General features: G+C 39.0%; 1 protein-coding gene across 4 annotated transcripts in view; it reads left to right on the top strand.

The window, feature by feature from the left end:
- TRPC1 (transient receptor potential cation channel subfamily C member 1) overlaps positions 1-22,277 on the top strand; it is a 45,014-nt gene that overhangs the window by 10,915 nt on the left and 11,822 nt on the right. For all 4 annotated transcript variants that reach the window (XM_039489080.1, XM_039489077.1, XM_039489079.1 and 1 more), the window contains exons 5-9: positions 2,373-2,504; positions 5,352-5,547; positions 6,988-7,324; positions 13,613-13,752; positions 18,250-18,393. In XM_039489080.1, the coding sequence (XP_039345014.1) occupies positions 2,373-2,504; positions 5,352-5,547; positions 6,988-7,324; positions 13,613-13,752; positions 18,250-18,393 (949 nt within the window). The remainder of the gene's footprint in view (positions 1-2,372; positions 2,505-5,351; positions 5,548-6,987; positions 7,325-13,612; positions 13,753-18,249; positions 18,394-22,277) is intronic.

The raw sequence follows: 22,277 nt of genomic DNA, 5'->3' as shown, positions 1-22,277 counted from the left end.
CTCCTCCCTCCAAAATTTTAACAACGGGTTCCCTCCTTCCCCCTCCGGAGAGTGCCCCATCCAACCCCTCATGTTCCTTGACACACACACTCCGAGACCCCTGACCCATCCCCCCCTTCCCTGTCCCCTGACTAACCCCTTGCCGCCCCACCCAACCCCTCCTCTCATTCTCAATGGCCCCCCAGAACCCCTACCCCATACAACTACCCCTTCTCTCTGTCCCTGAGTGCCCCCACCACCTCATCCAACCCTGCTCTTTCCTGACTGCTCCCCGGGACCCTTGCCCCCCTTCAATCCCCTGTTCTCTGCCCTCTGACCCCACCCCCAAACTCCCTACCCTCTCTCCAACACCCTCCCTGCCCCCTTACCGCTGCCTGGGCGTGGCTGGGCCAGGACAGGAGTCGCGGCCGGAGCCGGAGGATGCGGAGGAGCCCGGCGGCGGAGCCAGGTGGCTGGCCGGGTGGAGCCAGGGAGGGCTGTGGCCAGAGCTGGAGCCGGGCAGCCAGGGCCCGGCCCCCTGGCAAAACAGCAGGGGCGGCTGGAGCCACGGGGCCAGGCCGGGCTGGAGGTGGGAGGCCGTGTCCAGAGCCGAGCATCCCGGTAGGTGGGGCACGGCAGGGCCGGCCGGGCGGCGAGGGGGAGGTTGGGGGCAGGTCGGGACGCGCCGTGCCGCAGCCGGTGAGGGTCGGGCGGGGACCCGGGATGGCGGGCAGGGCTGGGAACACGGGGATGCGGCCAGGGAGGGTCGGGCGGCCGGGCAGGGTCGCGGCCGGGAACGCTGGGGACGCGGCCAGGGAGGCCGGTGAGGGTCGGGCGGGACCCGGGCCGGGCGGGGGCCGAACGCGGCTGGGAACGCGGGGAGGACGCAGCCAGGAGGGTCGGGCGGGGACCCAGGGGCGGGTGGCCGGGCAGGGTCGCGGCCGAACGGGGGACGCGGCCAGGAGGCCGGTGAGGGTCGGGCGGGGACCCGGGCCGGGCAGGGTCGTGGCCGGGAACGTGGGGGACGCGGCCAGGGAGGGTCGGGCGGGACCCGGGGATGGTAGGTGGGGGCACGGCAGGGCCGGGGGGGGGTGCGGCCAGAGCCGGGCGGCCGGGGAGGGGTTTGGGGGGAGTCGGGGACGCGGGCCGGGCAGGGTTGCGGCCGGGGAGGCGGGGCCGGGCCGCGGCCAGGGACCGGCCGGGGCACACGCCCCCGTTTCCTACCTTAGGGTTGTCTTCCTGGGCCGGGGAAGCCTGCCTGCTTCTCAGCCCTCCCAGGCTTCCCGCGCGAACAGCTGATTCGCGGGAAGCCGTGGGGGAGGAGAAGCAAGGAGGAGCTTCATGGCAGGAGGTGGAGGCAGAATTCGCAACTGTTGGCGCGAACTGTTTGCTAAAATTAGACGCCGGACAGAGAACTTTAGCAAGCGGTTCGCTGTCCGGCGTCTAATTTTAGCAAACGGTTCGCGCGAACCGTTGCGAACCGTCTGCAGCTCACCCCTGCATGGAACCCAGAAGGCTACTGGCATCAGCCTGGGTTGGTTTGGAATGAGAGAACTCACTAGTGTGACTTAGCTTGTATGAGATTTAAGACCCACCCTCATCTCACGAACAAGGGTGGGGTATAAGGATCTTGTCTTCCTTCTCTCTTGGTTACTGTAGACAGTTTTACCATACCGGACCCAAATAGCTGCCTGGTAGTTGAAGATAGAGGCATTTTGCTTCCTGTTCTCCAGTGCTTTGAGATTCATTAATAAAGTTGAGGCCTCTGCCCTGTTTAATACATTCATTTTGACTATCTTTCTGTGGGAATGATTAATGCTCTGTGACTGTGCACCTTTGAAATTCATGGCATTTACCAGTCCTGCTGTCCGGCTGGAACAAGCATTACATTAACTGATGTCTTCTGCTGCTGTACTGACTGTGGTTGGAATAGCAGTTAGGAGAAGAGAGGGTTGCAACCCTTCTATGATATAAACTCCATTTAAAATAGTGGGAGTTCTGCATATATGAAGGACTACAGAATTGGACTCAAAATCTTTTCCTCCTTTTGAAACATCACGTGAAATGTTTCTCACTTCAAAATTCTAAGTGACCCAGTATGTTGTCTTTAGGCCTAAAATAAAAATCAGCAGGCATAAATGCGCTGGGAGAGTACAAATGGAACTTTACTTTCCTTTTGTCCTTTTGCAGTTGACTTCAAAGTAGACCCCAGCACCTGACCTAGTGAGATTTATGAACCCCGCCCTCCCCTCCCGATTTTATGGCTGTAATCTCTCTTTAAATTAGTTTTAGCTTTTCTGAGAATTCAAAACATATTGTGATTTGAAAATGCTAATCAAATGAAGCTGTTTCATCTTAAGAAGTTGCCTTACTCTCTGAACCTTTTCTCTCAGATTTCGTCTTGACATCTATCGTTGTTTGGCCAGTCCTGCCTTAATAATGTTGACAGAGGAGGATCCAATTCTGAGAGCTTTTGAACTTAGTGCAGACTTAAAAGAGTTAAGTCTTGTCGAAGTTGAATTCAGGTAGGAATGAAAAGAACTACAAACTTTTGTCTCTATTTTGTTTTCCATATAGCTCATGTTTTTGTGGATTTTTTTTTTGTTTAGCACTGTAGTTAGCTATTAAAAAAAATCAGATTGAGAATAATGGTGGGGACTGAATTAAGACTGATGAATAATCAAACACATTTTGAACACATTGCTGAGCATCGTCTGCCAAAACTTTTTCATTTTGCCATACTGAAGCTATGTTTACACTACCATTTATGTCGGCAAAATTTGTCGCTCAGAGATGTAAATATTCCATGAGAGATTTTACAGTAGCACAGCTTCATCGGTACATTGATGCCACTGAAAGCTCTCTCTCTAGTGTACACATAGCCTTAATCATTTGATCCTTTTTAGGAGGTAGGCACTTGAGTGTGTGTAGTGTCATCAGCTTTTCACCTCCCCAGATCTGAGTTGAAATTTGAAGTGAATTGATATTAAAAACTAGTTGGACACCACAACACTTAGCTCCTATCCCACACAATTTCTAGCTTACTCATATCTCAAACATATTCTGTAATTTGCCAGGACTAACATAACAAGGAATTCTGCAAGTCAGGATTGGGGTTCATGTACACACTATACAGCACTTATCCACACGGAGCCTGACTCAGGTTTTTTTTTTTCCCTCTTTGCTTACTCTATATGAACACTAAAATGTAAAAATAAATAAATAAATCTTTGATACCAAAAGTGCCATGTCTATATTATAAACTAACGACCCACACAATTTTGTGTTAAACTAAGCAGGCTTTTTTTCTCTATTACAAATTGCAAAATATTTGGCAACTGTTAATTACCACTTCTATTTAAAGTATTCATATAGAGGTTGGATTTAGCCTTTTGTAAAGAGAAGGGAATAAAATGATGCAAACTAAAGAACTGCTTCTAGATGTTAGTTTGTAAGAACATTAAGACTTAAAGTGCAAGCTTATTATAATAAGGAAAAACTGTAAAGACCCTGAAGACCCCCTGCAGCTGCAGGAGGAGCAGATCTGAGATGGGGGCACAGAATTGATATGATATGGGAACTTGGGGGACAGAATTGATTTGGCGTTGGGGGTGGAGGGGGGGGGGGAAGGAAAATGTGGAACTGAGAACTCCTGCAGCAGCAGCCAAAATCACCTTACTATACATTTGGGAGAGTTCACGATGCTAATTGCCTCTCTGTGGGAGGAGGTGGAAGTTAAAAAATCAAGAAATATTTTTAATATTGTAGTAGTCTTAGCTGATTAAACAAGTTTAGGCTCTGCCCTGACATTGCTTTTCATACTGAAGTTATAGCCCCAATATCTTAATACTCTATTCTGCTATGAGATCTGTTTCAATAATACAACCTCCAGTGTATGTTGTGACCAGTAGCGGAAGTATATTTCTGATATAATAGATTAACTTGTATCTAATTTTTGCTTTCTGTTGTAAATGGAGATCTCTTTAGAAACTCCTTTTTTATAAGGATAATACATTAAACTACTATTTTAAACACATCTTTGTATTTTTAAAATACAAAGCTGCTCTGAAAAAAGCTACTTATTTACCATTATTAGGTACATTTTAAAAAAAAAGTTCAAGTAATTTAAAAAATATCTTTCATGCATTGGAATGGCTTGTCATAACCATATCAGAAATTTTGTAAAAGTTATACTGTAGGAAAAAAAAAGGTTAAGCTTTACATTTGAATTGTTGTGTGAGTCACATGGCTCTTCCTAATTCTCTTCAGAATTGCTTGTCTGAGCACACAGTCTTCAGTCTCTGTATCTGTATTGCAACAAAAATGCAGTGGTTGTATCTTAGTCACAATTTTAAAAAAATAAAATGGTTGAAGGAAAAAAGTGAAATCTTTGAACAAGGATACAAATGGAACCAATTTAAAATTTTTATTTCAAGGTTTCTCTTGTCCTGTCTCCCCATCTCCCTCAGACGCAGATACTTCAATATTGTATTAATAAAGGATCAGATGATGATTTGAAAGATCCACTTATAGTTCTGTTAGCTTTCTCTCTGCATGTTCACATGTATTAAACCGCAACTTGCTTCCTTTATATTCCCTGTAATTAAAAAGAGTCACAGAAATGTAGGGGATAACGATCTCAGCCATCATTTCCTAATTTCATGTAGATATACTTTTCTTGTCTAAGGCAAAATATCTATTTCCTAAATCTAGTTTCTTCATTTGGGCATTATTCTCTCTTAGTGAGGGTTCAGCTCTTGCTCTTATGTGAAGATAACTTGTATTGAAGTATATCACATTCCCTGGTGAGACCAGCAGAAAGTGAGATTTTTTTTTTCTCTGTATCTATGATTCTATGAATTTAATAAATCAGTTCCAACAAATAGACTTAACTTTCAATTGGTGGGATTAAAAAAATTCCAACATAAGAAATGGTCAACTTTGTCCCATGCCGTGAACTATCGTAAAAAGATTGTGAAGATTATTAGTAAATTTTTATGAGGGAGACTAGGAAGTGTACATTTTAACCTGTGGAGATTGAAACTCTGAAGTTACAAGTAAAGAGAAGGCAAATATTATTACACTACAACTCTGTTTGGTAATTTCACCTCCATAGAGCCGCAAGATTAGGATACAAAGGGTGGTGCACACAAAATTGAAGTACATTGTCACACTGGAAACTTGCATAGACCTGTCTTCACTGTGAATGGCTCTAGAAAGTGCTGTTGGGCCGTAATTTTATATAACAGATTCATATAACTCAGTTTTGTTAAGCATATCTTTCCATCCCCCCAATTAAGAGAGATAATTAACGTTTATATTGAAGTCTGAGTCAGAGATGCATTAATATCTGCTACTTTTGTATTTTCTAGAAATGATTATGAGGAACTAGCCCAGCAGTGCAAAACCTTTGCTAAAGATTTACTTGCACAAGCACGGAACTCACGGGAGCTGGAAGTTATCCTAAACCATACAGCTAGTGATGAGCATGTGAACAAACGAGGATTGTTAGAAGAGAGGATGAACTTGAGTCGCCTAAAACTTGCTATCAAGTATAACCAAAAGGAGGTATGTCTGTCTCTCTCTCTTAATTTGTTATAGATAGGCTTGAAAGGATTAGTTTATTGTCGGTAAATACAGATTTCACTGTACACACACAAACTGGTTAAACAATATTTCCTTCAACAGTAATCAGAATTTACAGATAGGCAAAGTAAGAAAAATTTGACAGGTCATATTAAAAAAAAAACAACCCCAAAACTAGCTACAGTTAGTGAATTTGCTATACTTAGAGCCACAGTGTCATAGAGTTTAAGGTCAGAAGGGATACCAAATAATCTGATCTGACCTCCTGTATATCAGAGGCCGCCACCACCATCACCCAGCACTCACACAGTAAACCCAACAATTAGACCAAAGTATTACAACCCACAAGAGACTGGACTATTATGTGCCACAGATAACTGTTAAGCAAACATACAAAAAGTATTCCAGATGCACTTCTGGTTTTGATCATACCTTTTTTTACCACTGTGATTGGATGAAATATAGCATCTTTTTTTCCTGTGTGGTATGAGAAAAGATCCATCAATCCCTCTGTCCCTCATAAATAAATATTTTATTGCTGGCAGGTTTGTTATAGTGAGAATTTTTCATGATAGGCTTTCTGAACTATTATGATTGTAAAGGAGGAATTATTTTTTCCATTCATCTTGAAATTAAACTTCAAACTGTACTGAAATACAAACAGTTTCTGACATATATACTTTTCTAACAGAATTTTTGTTTAAATCTGTTGATCTACCTAATATTTCAGACTGAAAGTTCCTGCTTGTGTGGGCCCTGATTTAGCAAAGCACTTAAGCTGTCACTTCTAGTTAACCTTGTTTTTAAGTTCTTTGCTGAAGTAGAGCCATAAAAATTAAAAGGTAGATCTGACTGGTATAGGATTACTTGGTCATTTTAGCCCCGATTCTGTAAGGCATTGAGGATCCTTAATTCCTGTTAATGACAAAGACAACACAATGCACAACACAATGGTGTTAGTGAACTTTGGGGGCACATAGTACCTCACAGAATCAATCCCATAGGAAGCAGCAAGTTTTGGAGAATGGCATGGCATTTAGGTCTGTATAACAGTTTGCTAAATGATTTAAAAAAAAGAAACAGTTAAATCATTCTTAATCTGACTGTTATCCTGGCCTCTCAAGAGATCTGTTCTTGATATCCATAAAAAAACCTGGTGCTGTGGAATCCATGTTCTAAACTTGTGGGTGGGAAAGGAGGTGACAGTAATTCATATTTGTGATTATCTTACTAATATTTTCCTTTTGTCTCCATATTAACATTTTTTAAAGTAACATTTAAAAGTTATTCTTTCAAGATAATTCATTCTACTTGCTTAGCAGAAAATGTGTAATACTGTATGATCTATAACTGACTTACAATGGCTTGAATATAGATTTTTAATAATGGTTACCTTAATCAGGGCTTACTTTTTTTTCCCAGTTTGTTGCCCAGTCTAACTGCCAGCAGTTTCTCAACACTGTGTGGTTTGGACAGATGGCAGGCTACCGACGCAAGCACACGTGTAAGAAGATTTTGACTGTTTTGACAGTTGGCATCTTTTGGCCAGTTCTGTCTCTCTGTTACTTATTAGCCCCTAAATCTCGAGTAGGTCGAATAATTCACACTCCTTTTATGAAGTTTATTATTCATGGAGCTTCATATTTCACATTCCTGCTATTACTTAACTTGTATTCACTGGTCTACAATGAGGATAAGAAGAATACAATGGGGCCAGCACTTGAGAGAATAGACTATCTTCTGATAATATGGCTTATTGGTAAGTATCAGATGGATAAAAAGTTAGACAAAAGGTTCTGATATTGGCCATTTCATTGATCCAGCAATAATGTTGTGAGCTACTCTGTAGGAAATGAGAATTCCAATCAATGCTGGGCATCCCTTGGCTGGCTGGCTGGCTGGAGGATAAAGGGTGAAGGAAGTGAGATACTTACGATCTAATGGTGTAGCAATTCTTAGTAGTCAAAGTAACACTTCAGAGAGCTCTCTGCCAGAGGGAGTGGCCAGGAATGCTATTTTGGAAGGTTTGGTAGAGTGCTGCTGGCTCAGGATATGGTTTGGGATATTAAGATGATAATGTGAGAACTATGTATTTTAACTAAGTTGCAGGACTATTTTAAATAATGACATAAAAAAAAGTAAGCACGTGTTCCTGATATGATTAGTTACTCCCTCCATAAGAGATAGTGAGAGATTGCTAGTGATTTTTTTTCACTGATGCCAAATTAAAAATTAAGAGTTCAGAGGTCATCTTAATTTTCAACACCCTTTTCATGACTGGGTCGTTTTGTTTATTATGTCGGCTGTTCAGCTATTGTGAGCCAATAGTTTTTTTTGGTCAGCCACCTACAAAGCAGCTGTTTAATTTCTGTTAAGTCCTGCTTTTTTTTTTTTTTAAACGTAACTTTCATTTGGCATTTTTAAAGTGATCTTGGTTCTCTCGTGACTTGGGACAAGGTTTGAAATTAGGCTGATGTTTGATAGTTAAAAGTTTCAAAAGGTAGAGAAAATGTAATTAAAAAGATCATATTAAGCTTCTTGGAAAAACATACTCAGTTAAAACTTTTCATGCACTTTATGCAAGTTGATAAAATGTAACTCAGTTGAAATACTTCTAGATTCTTGTAATAAATATGTAATTATTTCAGCTCAATCAACTCCATACTGTGTTTTCTTCTATTTCAAATTGATTTTGTTACTGTATGAGTTGTGGATCTCGGGAGCCATGAGGATTTACCTATATTTTTCCTACTCAAGGCCCTTTATTGATGCAGCTTTGGAAAAAAAGATGGAATTTGGTCCAAGTGTTTGCTGCTGAGCAGTGCAAAATCTTTCCCTTCTAAGTTTTAAATAAGAAACCTCCACAGCAGTCTAGTCCCCTACAATCCAGGAGGAGGAGACCACCAATTGAACCCAGTTTCCTGTGTGTCAGTATAGAAAAAGATTGGTAACTTGGCCTTGCATTTCCAGTTCTGCAATGTTTGATTTTTTTAGTTCAATTTCAGATAAAAGGTAGAGCCACTGCAGAACTGGAAAATGGCTTGAGAAGAAAAATACTTGTTTTTAGTCTCATGTAAAATCCTCTTATTTGGTATATGAAAATAATTGATTTTTTTCCTCTTTTTCGCCTTTTTGTTTTCTAATGGTATTTTAAATTTGTCTCCATTATATGTACTTCCTTTTTATATACCAATATCATTGATAATATCAACATATCCCAGAGAAGCATATTTGCAAGCTAATTGTGCTTGGTGCAGAACCAGTAGAGGGAGCACAGATACTGCTTTTGAGTAGAGTAGAACTTTCACTGTTCTGTTTTATGAATTTGTCAGCCCTTTTAATGGTTTTCTTTTAAAGTTGAAATCTCTAGGACTTTGAGAACCAAATTCTAACAGCCTTAATATATGTTAATTCTTAAAAGACTGTAGACAGACATGTAATCTATATCCTCATTTGTTTGATTGGAAGTTTGTAAAATACTAGTATTGCAAAGTTTACAGTTTGTGTCTAAATTGATTCTATTACTTTTAAAAAATATATACTCTGTGAGGTGATTCTGTTGAATGTCTAGAAATCTAAAAACTGTTCAATAATTCATAAGCTTTTTTTAAACCGTATTTACTCAAAAATACCAGCAATATCACATTATGGATTGGTGATAGTATAGGTATATATTAGACCTGTCACGCAATTAAAAAAAATTAATCACGATTAATTGCACTGTTAAACAATAATGGAATACCATTTATTTAAATAGTTTTGGATGTTTTCTACATTTTCAAATATATTGATTTCAGTTATAACAGAATACAAAGTGTACAGTGCTCACTTTATATTTTTTTGATTACATATATTTGCACTGTAAAAAAACAAAAGAAATAGTATTTTTCAATTCACCTAATACAAGTACTGTAGTACATTCTCTTTATCATGAAAGTTGAACTTACAAATGTAGAGTGATGTACAAAAAAACCCTGCATTCAAAAATAAAACAATGTAAAACTTTAGAGCCTACGAGACCACTCAGTCTTATTTCTTGTTCAGCCAATCGCTTAGACACACAAATTTGTTTACACTTGTAGGAGTTAATGCTGCCCGCTTCTTGTTTACAATGTCACCTGAAAGTGAGAACAGGCGTTCTCATGGCACTGTTGTAGCCAGTGTTGCAAGATATTTACATACCGGATGCGCTAAAGATTCATATGTCCCTTCATGCTTCAACCATCATTCCGGAGGACATGCATCCATGCTGATGACAGGTTCTGCTCGATAACAGTCTAGAGCAGTGTGGACCTACACATGTTCATTTTCATCATCAGAGTCAGCTGCCACCAGCAGACGGTTGATTTTTTTTTGGTGGTTTGGGTTCTGTAGCTTCCACATTGGAGCGTTGCTCTTTTACGACTTTTGAAAGCATGCTCCAGACCTCATCCCTCTCAGATTTTGGAAGCCACTTCAGATTCTTAAACTTTGGATCGAGTGCTGTAGCCTTTTTTAGAAATCTCACATTGGTACCTTCTTTGTATTTTGTCAAATCTGCAGCAAATGTGTTCTTAAAATGAACATGTGCTGGAGTCATTATCCAAGACTACTGTAACATGAAATATATGGCAGAATGTGAGTAAAATAGAGCCGGAGACATACAATTCTTCCCCAAGGAGTTCAGTCACAAATTTAATTAATGCATTATTTTTTTTAACGAGCATCATCAGCATGGAAGCATGTCCTTTGGAATGGTGGCCGAAGCATGAAGGGGCATACAAATGTTTAGCATATGTGGCACGTAAATACCTTGCAATGCCGGCTACAAAAGTCCCATGCGAATGCCTGTTCTCACTTTCTGGTGACATTGTAAATAAGAAGTGGGCAGCATTATTTCCTGTAAATGTAAACAAAGTTATTTGTCTTAGTGATTGGCTGAACAATAAGTAGGACTGAGTGGACTGTAGGCTCTAAAATTTTCCATTGTTTTGTTTTTGAGTGCAGTTATGTAACAAAAAAAAAAATCTACAGCACTCAACCCAAGGTTTAAGAATCTGAAGTGCCATCCAGAATCTGAGAGGGACGAGGTGTGGAGCATGCTTTCAGAAGACTTAAAAAAAGAAACACTCAGATACGGAAACTACAGAACCCAAACCACCAAAAAAGAGAATCAACCTTCTGCTGGTGGCATCTGACTCAGATAATGAAAATGGACATGCGTCGATCTGCTGTGCTTTGGATCGTTTTCAAGCAAAACCTGTCATTAACATGTCCTCTGAAATGGTGGTTGAAGCATGAAGGGAATCTTTAGCGCATCTGGCACGTAAATATCTTGCAGCGTTGTCTACAACAGTGCCATGTGAACGCCTGTTCTCACTTTCAGGTGCCGTAAACAAGAAGTGGGTAGCATTATCTTCTGCAAATTGTAACCAGACTTATTTGTCTGAGCCATTGGCTGAAGTAGAACTGAGTGGACTTGAGGCTCTAAAATTTTACATTGTTTTATTTTTTAATGCAGTTTTTTTTGTACATAATTCTACTTTTGTAAGTTCAACTTTCATGATAAAGAGAATGCACTATAGTGCTTGTACTTGGTGAATTGAAAAATACCATTTCTTTTTTTTACAGTGCAAATACTTGTAATTAAAAAATAAATATAAAGTGAGCACTGTACACTTTGTATTCTGTGTTGTAATTGAAATCAATATATTTGAAAATGTAGAAAACATCCAAAACTATTTAAATAAATAGTATTCTATTATTGTTTAACAGTGCGATTAATCCTGATTAATTTTTTTTAAATTGCTTGAGAGCCCTAATAAATTGTAAAATCCAGGTACATTTCTAGTAAGATTAGGAGTGATAATGATTTAATCCACAGGTGGAAAGAAGCTTCTTTAAGGAAAAACAATAGTCCTAGCATACTTAAACCAGCCTCCAGTATAACAGATCAAACCTACAAGTAGAGACTGTGTACTAAAGACATGTAGCATGCTCCATGAGTAATTCTATGAGCAACACTTATTTGAGAAGATTTTGTGTCTGGACAAGGGGAGGGGTGAGTTAATGGGTACAATTGAGCCAGACCTCCAGTTAAATGACGAGTAAAACACTTAAGTGACCGAGGCTTTTAAGTCAATGTTGAAATTTGGATTTAGGATGCTAGGTCACTTAGGGACAGATTTTTGAAGGTGCTTAGTTGCAGGTAGGTGCTTAGTGGGGTTTTCAAAAGTGCTTAGGCACTTAACTCATATTGAAATTTGTTTCTCTTGTTGAGTACTTTACCTATACATGTGAGATAAGATTGAAAGGGAGTGATTTGTAACTCAGACACATTACTAGTACCCAAATAATAACTTTTTTTGAGATTAGTAAATCTTAATACTTTTAATTAAGTATTTTAAATGTGTATATAAATGGGTTATTTTGCATTTGTTGTTGAAGCATATAAGGAAATACATACACAGTAAATGTAACTTGGAATACCTCCAATAAAATATATTTTTTAAAAGTACTAAAATTAACTTGGAGGAGAATAATTATTTCAACTGATCATTAACTGTATCTTGTCGGAGTTTGGAGCATTGGTGTACTCTTTATTGAATCAGTACTGTGTGATCATAGCAAAAATTCTGTTTTGACTCCAGAACTTAGTTAATAACAGGTTTTGTATACTAGATTAACGTTTCAATATTTTGAGTGCTATTAGCCTTCCCTCCGAAAATAATCAATCCAAGACCAAAAAAACAGCAAAATCTTATACTTCTAGACAAATGATGTGACATTTTTAGGATTTCCTATACTACCCTTTTACACTGTTTAACTTCTTTTGTTAACTAGGTCAGTTTTAGTTACACATTTAAACAAATTTTGCAATGTACAGACAAAACACCTCAAAACTAAGACTCAACCAGGAAGAATAGGTGTTCTACCTTCTACTTCTAACTGTGGCAGGATGTGTTTTCTCTTCTGCTTGGCTCTAATCTTTTATCATTGCAGCATATATCTCACTGAACTACAAGGAATGTCCTGCAAAAAGTATCTTAGGTTATTTATCTGACTTGCCTTTGCTTTTGCTGAACCAAAGTTTTAGAAAACTTGCAAAACCTGTGCCAAGTCCAACAGTTTTTAGTTGCTAGTAATGTAAATGCTACTTTTCTCCTAATTTTTAATATAGTAGGAAACATCTGAATTACGTAAATAATCAGTTATTTAATGTTCTGCTGATTATTTGGTTATCTTAAATGTGCAGCTGTATTTCTATAAAAGGTCCTTTGAAATTATGAAATGGCAGGTTGTGATATGAATATTCACTCACTGAATTTTATTAGATGAATTTTTCTGAATCGGTGTAAAGTGGTTAACAATGGTAGAATTTAACACCTAATTGTGGTCAGTGATTCAGTAGCGAGAAAAAAAAGTTCAGTTGAGGATCTCTTTGTGAATAGGCTAAACCTGTACATTTTGCAGGGTAAAACCAAAACCCTTGTTTCCTGTTAAGTTACCTTGAATCAAATAGGTAGAAAAAATTTCTGTTGAGTCATTAACCTTACAGGAATTATGATAATTGTAGTGAGAAAAGTTTAGTTTTAAGCTGTTTTTTCTTGGGTCATTTTCTAATTCAGATACATTCAAAAAATATATTTTTGTAGCACAGTGTGATGAGGTTCCAAGCTTTCTGAAATAAAGTTAACTTTAAAAAAAGGCAACTGTAGTGAGGCTTTGGACTCTTGTTCTAAACCAGACACTCCTCTTCTCCCTTATTAAAGATAATTTTCTTCAGCGAAGAGTTGACTTGTGGAAGGTGAACATTTATAATTACTTCATCATTATAAATGATAATTACTGCACTGTTGTATTTTATGATCAAACTCAATACTGTTCAGATAGATGTACAAAATTCCCCCTTTCCTCCTTCTCACTAAAACACTTCGAAAAGAAGTAGGTGCTCTTCTTTTAGTTTAAAAGCAAAATAAAACACCCATCTGGAACACACTAGAACTAGCAGAAAGCCTATACAGTATAATACAGTGACATCTTTTTGTTTTCTTTTTCTCTCCTCCAGGAATGGTGTGGTCAGATGTCAAAAGACTTTGGTATGAAGGCCTGGAAGACTTTTTAGAAGAATCTCGTAATCAGCTTAGTTTTGTCATGAATTCCCTCTATTTGGCAACCTTTGCTCTCAAAGTAGTTGCTCATAACAAGGTGAATATCCATGACTCAGATCTCAAGCCCAACTGGGGCTGATTGGGGGGAAATACAGAATTGTTTTTATTTTGACAAGGGCTTAGGAAAAATAATTCTGCAGTCCTAAATACTGATGGTCATAGTCTCATCTTCGTCTGCATATATTTAACACTGATGCAGAACATAAGCACATGAGGGGCTAGCAACAGTTTCTATTTTGAAATTATAGTTTTGCTAGATGTAAGGATGTTTTGTTGCATTTGCTTAAACTCCAGAAATAAGGTGTGAACTTGTGCCAGTTTCAGACAGGGGCATGTGCATATCAGCTACCCTGATTCTTTAGCTTTTTAGAGAGAACTAATATTGACCCCTATATTTAGGTTGCTGAACACTTTCTATTATTATTTTTTTTAAAGAATCTCTGACACCTCAGTTGTATGCAGCAGGCCTTTTAAATTCAGCAGGGAGAAAGCCCTGAGGCCAGAAAAGTGCCTTTTCTTTTCTCCATTAAATTCTGTTGGCTGAGGTGTATAACCTTTGAAAATCACCATTTCCTTTCTGTTGGTTACATCATAAGCAAAGTTTTGGAAGCTTGCAGAAATAACTGAACATGAATAGTCCCAAAGTCTGGGCTAATGCTGCTGCAGCAGCAGCAGCAGACACTGCAATGGGAACCTTATAGCAGATCTCCACTCTGACAAATGGAAAGGGAGAGAACCTGGTCAGCCATTCCTGAACCTAGCACTTGGTTCAGTTCCCCTCTCCGTGTGGGGGGGAATCACATGGGAAGGAGGCTTCTATTTCCTGGAGGGGAGGCAGAACGTGCCAAGCTGTCCCTGACTACTTGCCCAGATCCAGCAAATAGGTTTCGTGGTCATTTTCCTGCTGGGAAAACAGCCTTCTCCTGCTGCCAGCTAATTTTGCTATCTTGTACTTCAAGATGCGCTATAATGTTGAAAATTCAGGGTTCAAGTCTAAGTGATGATGAGGCATTATACATTTCTTCAGTGGCACATGACAGAATTTGTTTTTACCCTTTCCTTTTAAAAAAATCTAGGAAATTACATACAAAAAAATTACATTTAACAAACCTCATTAAGATTGAAAAATCAAGTATTTGGATGTTAGGAAATGCCAGAATGCAGGTTGCCACTTCATCCTTCATTCCTTAATCCACCCGGCATATGTGTACATTATGAAACCAGTCTTTTGTTACATGATCACGTACTATTTTTTTCCGTGGGATCGCAGCCTCATTTAGTGTACAGGATAGATGGTGTTCAGGGAGTGAATCAGGATTGTATAATCATTGAGGCTGTTTGAAGGATCCGTAACTCATTTGCTCTGTAAGGTGTGTGGAGAGAAGAGAAAGGCTTGGCTTGTTGTTAAGGTGAATGCCACCTAAGAAAACTGAGTTCTGTCCTTCCCCCTGCCACAATCTTACGTGTTGCTCAACAAGTCACTTAAACCAAATTTCTGACAGGTGGCCTCTAGTCCTGTGTTCCTCGTTCTCTGTGTAGCCGTCTTGAGATAGCTGGGGCCTGACTTGTAGACGTGTTGAACATTCATAAATGAAACGAAAGTCAATCAGAGCTGTGAATGCTCAATACCTCTGGCAACAGTGCTTGCAATCCCTCCCATCATGGTATCATCTGCAGACTATAAGTGTACTGTATGCCATTCTCCAAATCGTTTATGAAGGTATTGAATAGATCCGGGACCAGGACAGATGTCTGTTGGACCCCACTCGTTATGCCCTTCCCCACGAGTTATGACTGTGAACCACTGATAACTACTCTCTGAGTATGGTTTTCCAATCAGTTGTGCGCACACCTTAAAATGTTTGTGAGGCAGTTGGTGATAAGCCCACTAGGAAAGACCATTAGAAAATGAATTCTATATTCATTGAAGGCATGGATGATGTGCAGTACATAAGGCAGGAACCACTAATTGAATGATGAAAATAAAAAATATTGAACAGCTTCCTCATTCCCTACTGGGGGAAGAAAAAGCTTACAGGGTTGTAACCCCTCATATGATTATACTTGGTGCCTTCTGATAATGAAACAATAAATAGACAATCATTATTGGTACATGAGACTATAATCACAAACAGCTTCTGCCCTTCCTGAGGAGATGGAAAAAGAAGTAAAATTGCAGTCATTCAGAGAGAGTCCTCTGACAAGAAATATGAGGATCATTTTCTTATTTGCTAAATACAGAAATATTTCTGTTACCCTGTCCTATGATATTTCAGTCTGATAATTATGGGAGGCTTTTCAAGAGGGATGCCCCTCTACAAACTTTTAGTCCATACAGATCCACCATTCTTTTCACCCTTCTGTTGTACATGGATGTTTAGTTTACTTCCCAGTGACAACACTGTATTAGCATTAATTGTGTTATTGCTGATCATTTTTTGAGGATGGAATTGTTTTAGCGAGTAATAGGGTGGTCCAGTGTTTAGGTTGCTAGCCTGGGACTTGGGAGATCTGGATTCAATTCTTACTTTGCAACAAAGTCCTGTGTGGACTTTGCCAAGTCACTTAGTCTCTCCATGTCTTGGTTCCTCAACTTTAAAATGGGATAATAGCACTTCTGTACCTCACTGGAGTGTTATGAGGATAAAAATATTAAGTTTGTGATGTGCTCAGATATTACAGCCCTATATCAGGGCCTATACCAGGGCCCAGTGTGGTAGGTTGTTCATGCACATAGTGAGTGTCCCTATTTCAGAGTTTACAATCTAAATAGACAAGATAGAGTAGGAGGGACAACAGTATCTTAGGTATAATGGGAAAGGGGAGTTTGAAGTCCATGAGGCTCTGAAATGAGAATTGCTACAGGGAAAGAAATGCAGAGGGAAAATAGGAGAGACAAAGACAGAGAAGAAAAAGGAAACTAAAAAAGGATGAAGCTGAAGGGTGGGAAACAAAGGTCAGAGATAGCAATAATCTTAAAGTTGATATATTGTCCCATGGAGTGCTGAATGTTATATTGAACAAATAATAACAAAACAATTCAGTTACACATTAAAGTCGTAGTCTACCCTTGGACATTTTCAGAAAGTTCTATTGGGAGTTTTACTGTGGATTGAGGGGAGTAGTTAATCCTAAATTTATACCCCTGGTCAATGGACAGTAATTAAAAGTGGAATTCAGATCTCTCCACTGAATGAGGTTGATACCCCTTATCTGGCACGTACAAGAGAATTTGGTTTCAAAGAGTAGGTGAGCTTAGTTTTGTTTCTCCTGTTTATTTCCTCAGTTAGAAGAGTTGGTGAGTTTGGGAACACTGCTTATTGAACAACTATTTAGTCAATTTTCACTAGTTACATAGGTCAGAATACTGCATCAGAAATTCTGGTTTTGAGCTATAGCACTGTTCTGCATTATCATCCCTTTCACCAAAACCTGAACCTCTCCCAAAACTTTTTGTTGCTTTTGAGGTCCTTATGCTGAGGGTTTTTTTTAAAAGTATTATCTAGGAAGATCTTGGGGTTGGAAATAAACTTGTGCCGTTAGCTCTGCTTGGCTGTCGTAAAAGAAACCTTCCTGATAGATCAAATTGGCCATTAGACTACTTACTTTTCTTCTGGCAAAATTCCTCCTCAAGACTCAAAAGCTCATTCAGTCAGAGCATTCTTCACATCATGGACAGAAGGAAACAGAGCATAAAGAAATCAGTATGGCAGCTCTTTGATCACTGGTGCATTCCATCATCTTTCAGTATAAGTAATCCTGGACTGATTGCTATCATTTGGGCCAGATATGCTCCTGTCTGCAGATGCAGCTTTCAGCCATACCATAGTCTTATGGCCTGCCATTAAATAATGAATGCCAGTATTATGTATGCTCACTCCTGCCCTCCCTCTCTTTTGATCTGTTTCTTACTGCTTATGATTTCTCAAGTGTGACCTCTTGAAAGTGGCAGATATCAGATGTGTGAAGGGTAGAAGTGTGTGTATACTCATAAGACATCCATCATTCTAAAGGAACCATTATCTCTGAGTCCTCTCCCCTTCCAAAATTGGTTAAGACCTGCAAGTCTGTCATCATTTATATAAGTTGGTTTGTTCTGTGTCTTACAGTATTTTTTTGCTTATTGTTATTTGTTTAACGGTAGTGCCTATATCCGGGCCCTGTATGGTAGGTGCTGTTCATACAGTAGTGAGAGTCCCTATTTTAAAGAGTTTACAACCTAAATAGGTAATACAGAGTAAGAAGGAAAACAACACCCAGAGAAGTGACTTTCCCAAGCTCACACAGTATAGGTGAGTGGCAGAGCCTTGAATTGAACCTAAGTCACCTGACTCCCAGTTCAGTGCCCTATCTACTAACCACTCTGGCTTGTATTTGTGTGAAATGTTGTTTTAGCTATATAGGATGCATTGTCTGAAGGCAAACTCACCATTTATTGTAGAATACCTTTGAATCACACTTGTGATAGATTTTTTGTTTGTTTGTTTGTTTTTAATAATGTAAGTAACTTCAGCTTTTTCTTTTGAAACTCTAGTTCCATGATTTTGCTGATAGAAAGGACTGGGATGCATACCATCCTACACTGGTGGCAGAAGGTCTCTTTGCTTTTGCTAATGTTCTTAGTTACCTTCGACTCTTCTTCATGTATACAACCAGTTCTATCCTAGGACCACTTCAGGTAAATAATATTGCTGTCAGAGAAAATGCTAGACTTGAACTTGTACATATGTATTTTGATATAGTCATTAATTGCATGATCATATACTAGTTTTTCCATATTCCCCTCCCTCATTCAGGGTACAGGATGGACACAAGTGGTGGTGGGCAGGCAAACTTAAGATTGAGCATTCAAATCTGGCATTTCCGAACTTTAGGGTGCTTGACTTTGCAACCCAACATTCTTTTAACAGATTTATTTTAGCTCTGTATTAAAATGTAGCCCCTTAATTGGGCTCTGAAAAGGAGAAGTAATAGAAATTTCACATCTTGAATTTTTTTAAAAATTCAAGATAGAAGTTACTTTAGAAAGAATATTTGTTTTGTAGCCGATTGTTAACTGCCTCTTTTTATAATCTTCCCAAACAGTTATTTCTCTTGCCTTTGTCTCTCTCTAGCTATGGTTCTGTATCTCAGTTACTTTGCCACTTTTCTTTTTCTTTTTCTCATTTTTCTTCCCCCCACACACGTGCTCACACAATGAAAAAGCATTTGCATACTTTCAGACAGCTACTTAACATATTGATGGTAAAGTAAGAGTATTATGTTTAATGTTCAGTGTATTTGTACTGTAAAGTATCTCCTACATTTTAAAGAGGTTTGCTGTTTAACATACCTGTTTATGTACTACATCTTTCTTATGTATTTTTATTAGGCAGCTATGTAGTGAAGTCAAAATTCTGAGTAAACAAAAATAGTCAACAGTCACCCTATTCAGTTGCACACTGAATCTTGTTATTACTGTTGACCAGTACAACTTGAGCAACAACTCTTAAAGTATTTTCCAAAAGTAGGTCACAAGTTCAAATAGTAGTAATTAAACATGGTATGACACCCCAACAGTGAAAAATGAAGGGAAGCTACTGTGTTCTGTTGGCTGTTAGAGATATTTTAAGTACTGAATCATTTTACATGTTGGCCTATGAAACCTATTTTAAGAAAAAAGTCAATTATAAGTTTATTAATACTAGATATATTAAAAAGAGCTTTTTACAAAATTTGGTTTTGTATACTAACATTTTCAGCTTTCAAGTTGTCTACAGATTATAAACACTTGGAAAGATATAGCGTGACTATAGTTAGAGTAACAGGTATTTGATCTGTGTACTAGTTGCCTGGTCCACTGTACTCTGAAGAAAGTGTTTTTTGTTTTTTTAAACTTCCATGCACCTTTCATGTTTTGGGGGCATAATTTTGTTTTGCTGGGTTTTGTAACTTGTGTTGAAAGGATGAAAATTTATGAAATTTAAGGAAATACTAAATCTGACAGCTCTTACTCTCTGTCCTAGATCACAGCTTGGTACAGAGATCCCTTCCTTTTCATATAGTCCAAAGATGTATACATCCTATAAAATAGCAGTGTACTCTCTGGATCCAGTATATATATCATGCCCCCAAAACAAGAAAGCTGCATGGAAGTAAAACTAAAATCACTCTCTTTAGAACACAGTGGACCACAGTGCAGCACATATGATGGCTCGTCTGTCTGTCTTTCCGTGGTATTATAGCTGTTTTGGTCCCCAGATATTAGAGAGAAGGTGGGTGAGATAATATTTTTCATAGAATCATAGAATATCAGGGTTGGAAGGGACCTCAGGAGGTCATCTAGTCCAACCACCTGCTCAAAGCAGGACCAACCCCTAACTAAATCCCCAAATCCCTAAATGGCCACCTCAAGGATTGAACTCACAACCCTGGGTTTAGCAGGCCAATGCTTAAACCACTGAGCTTTATTAGACTAACTTCTGTTGGTGATAGAGAAAAGCTTTTATGCTACACAGATCTTGTCTTCAGGTCTGGGAAAGGTACTCCGAGTGTCACAGCTAAATCGAAACTGGAACAGATTATGTAGCATAAGTAGTTAACACATATTCTAATGGATCATTCAAGGTGAAGTGGCCCGTTAACACCCTGCAATCCTAGGACAAAAACAGGGGTTAGTGGGCTATAGATTGTCGTAATAAAGACACTAGAATTATGGCTTATTAAGACCAGGATTTTTAGTGTCTAGTGAAGTTGTATATTGAAGCTTGCAGGCTTGTCTTTTGAATGTGTTGTGCAGGTTTCTTTTGAGGGTGAAGACTAAGAAGTCAGATATGGAGTTATCATTTTGTGAAAAATGTTCACCCATGGGTGATTATGGTGTTTTTGTCTTTTATCGTTTTTCTGTGTGAGTTCATTTGAGAGCGTAAGGATTGTCTGTTTTCACCCATGTAGTTGTTGTTGGAGCATTTAGTGCAGTGGATGAGGTAAACCACATGTGTAGGGCCCATGGATCTTGAAAAGGTATTGTGGAAGATATTGATCATCATAGTAGTGGAGATATATCTGCAGGTATTGCATCTGTTGTTATGGCAGGACGTGGTGCCACTTTGAGTTGGTGGGTCCTCGTCTGGAGCTTTCTTCTGATGGTGAGGTTGGGGAGGAGTTTGAAGGCCAGAAGAGGGGGACTCGGGAAAGATTTATTTGAGGATGTGGTCTCCATTGTGTGGGTTGTAATTGGTTAATTATGTTCCACATAGGTTCCAGAGTGGGGTGGTAGGTGACAATTAGGGGGTGTACTTTCAGAAGGGGTTTTATTTCTGTATTGAAGCAGATTCTGTTGGGATATTTGGGTAGCTCATTACATGATGCGATATGCTTCTCTGGTGGAGTGTCCTTGTTTGGTGAAGGTGGTTTTAAGTGGTGTTTCTAACTTTTTTTTTTCTTGGAGCATATTCTGTGGTATCAATAGGCCTGGCTGTAGATAACCGATTTCTTGGTGTGTTCGGAGTGGTTATTCAATCTGTGAAGGTAAGTATTGTGATCTGTTGGTTTTTTGTATATAGTTGTCTGTAGGGTTATACTGTTGCACCTTATTGTGATTTCCAGGAAGTTGATGCTGGTGTGGGACTGTTCTAGGGAGAATTTAATGGACACATGGTGGTTGTTGAAGTTGTGGTGGAAATCTATGAGGAGTTTAGATATTTTGATCCCCTGGACAGACTATCATTGATGTGTTGCAGGGGTATCATTGGTTTCATGGTACATTTGTCCAGAAATTTCTCCTTAAGTTAGCCAGTGAAGAGGTTGGCATATTGGGGAGCCATCCTAGTATCCAGGGCTGTTTCCATAGCTTGAACAAAGTGTGTGTTTGTTATATAAAATTGTTATGGATTAGGATAAAATGGATGAGTTTAGCAATGAGTTTGGGGTGTATATCTGAGTGCTGTCCATTGTATTGTAGATATTTGACGCAGACAACGATTCAGTCGTTGTGAGGCATATTGGTGTATAGGGAGGCAAAGATGGTGTTCTGAGGGAGGTTGTTAATGTTGAAGAGTTTCTGGAGGAAGTCAGTTGTGTCTGTCTGTCGTGTGTATTCATAGTGACTCAGGGATTAGGGTTACACTTTTACATGGTTAAATCTGTTTTAGAGCTCACATACCCCGTGATGTAAGGGCCATCATATGTGCTGTAAATATTAGATGGTGGAATAACTTTGTAGAACTTAAAAATGGGAAACAGCACATACTGTATGTTTGTTTAAATGTCATACATTTTTACATAGACCTAATAATGCACTTAGGCCTTATCTATCCTGGAAAAATGTACCAATTTAATTTGTTTTGAAAAATGATTTAAACTACTCCTCAGATAGCTACTCAAATCTGCCTTTTTTAGGCCTGAGGCCTTGTTTGTCTAAGCCTAATATCTTACAGGCCTGTTAGCTATGTGTTACAATGTTAAAAAATACTTATTTCATCTCTATATCCTAAATATACCTGATATTGTCTATTCTTGGCTACAGTCCTGAATTCTGATACAATGGTATTGACATTCAATTAAAAAATGTAGTATTCACAA

Source organism: Mauremys reevesii, linkage group 9 (genome assembly GCF_016161935.1).
Source record: "Mauremys reevesii isolate NIE-2019 linkage group 9, ASM1616193v1, whole genome shotgun sequence".
In the NCBI taxonomy this organism is placed as follows: Eukaryota; Metazoa; Chordata; order Testudines; family Geoemydidae; genus Mauremys; species Mauremys reevesii.
Note: the sequence above shows the minus strand (reverse complement) of the source record. Positions and strands in the feature narration are given on the sequence as shown.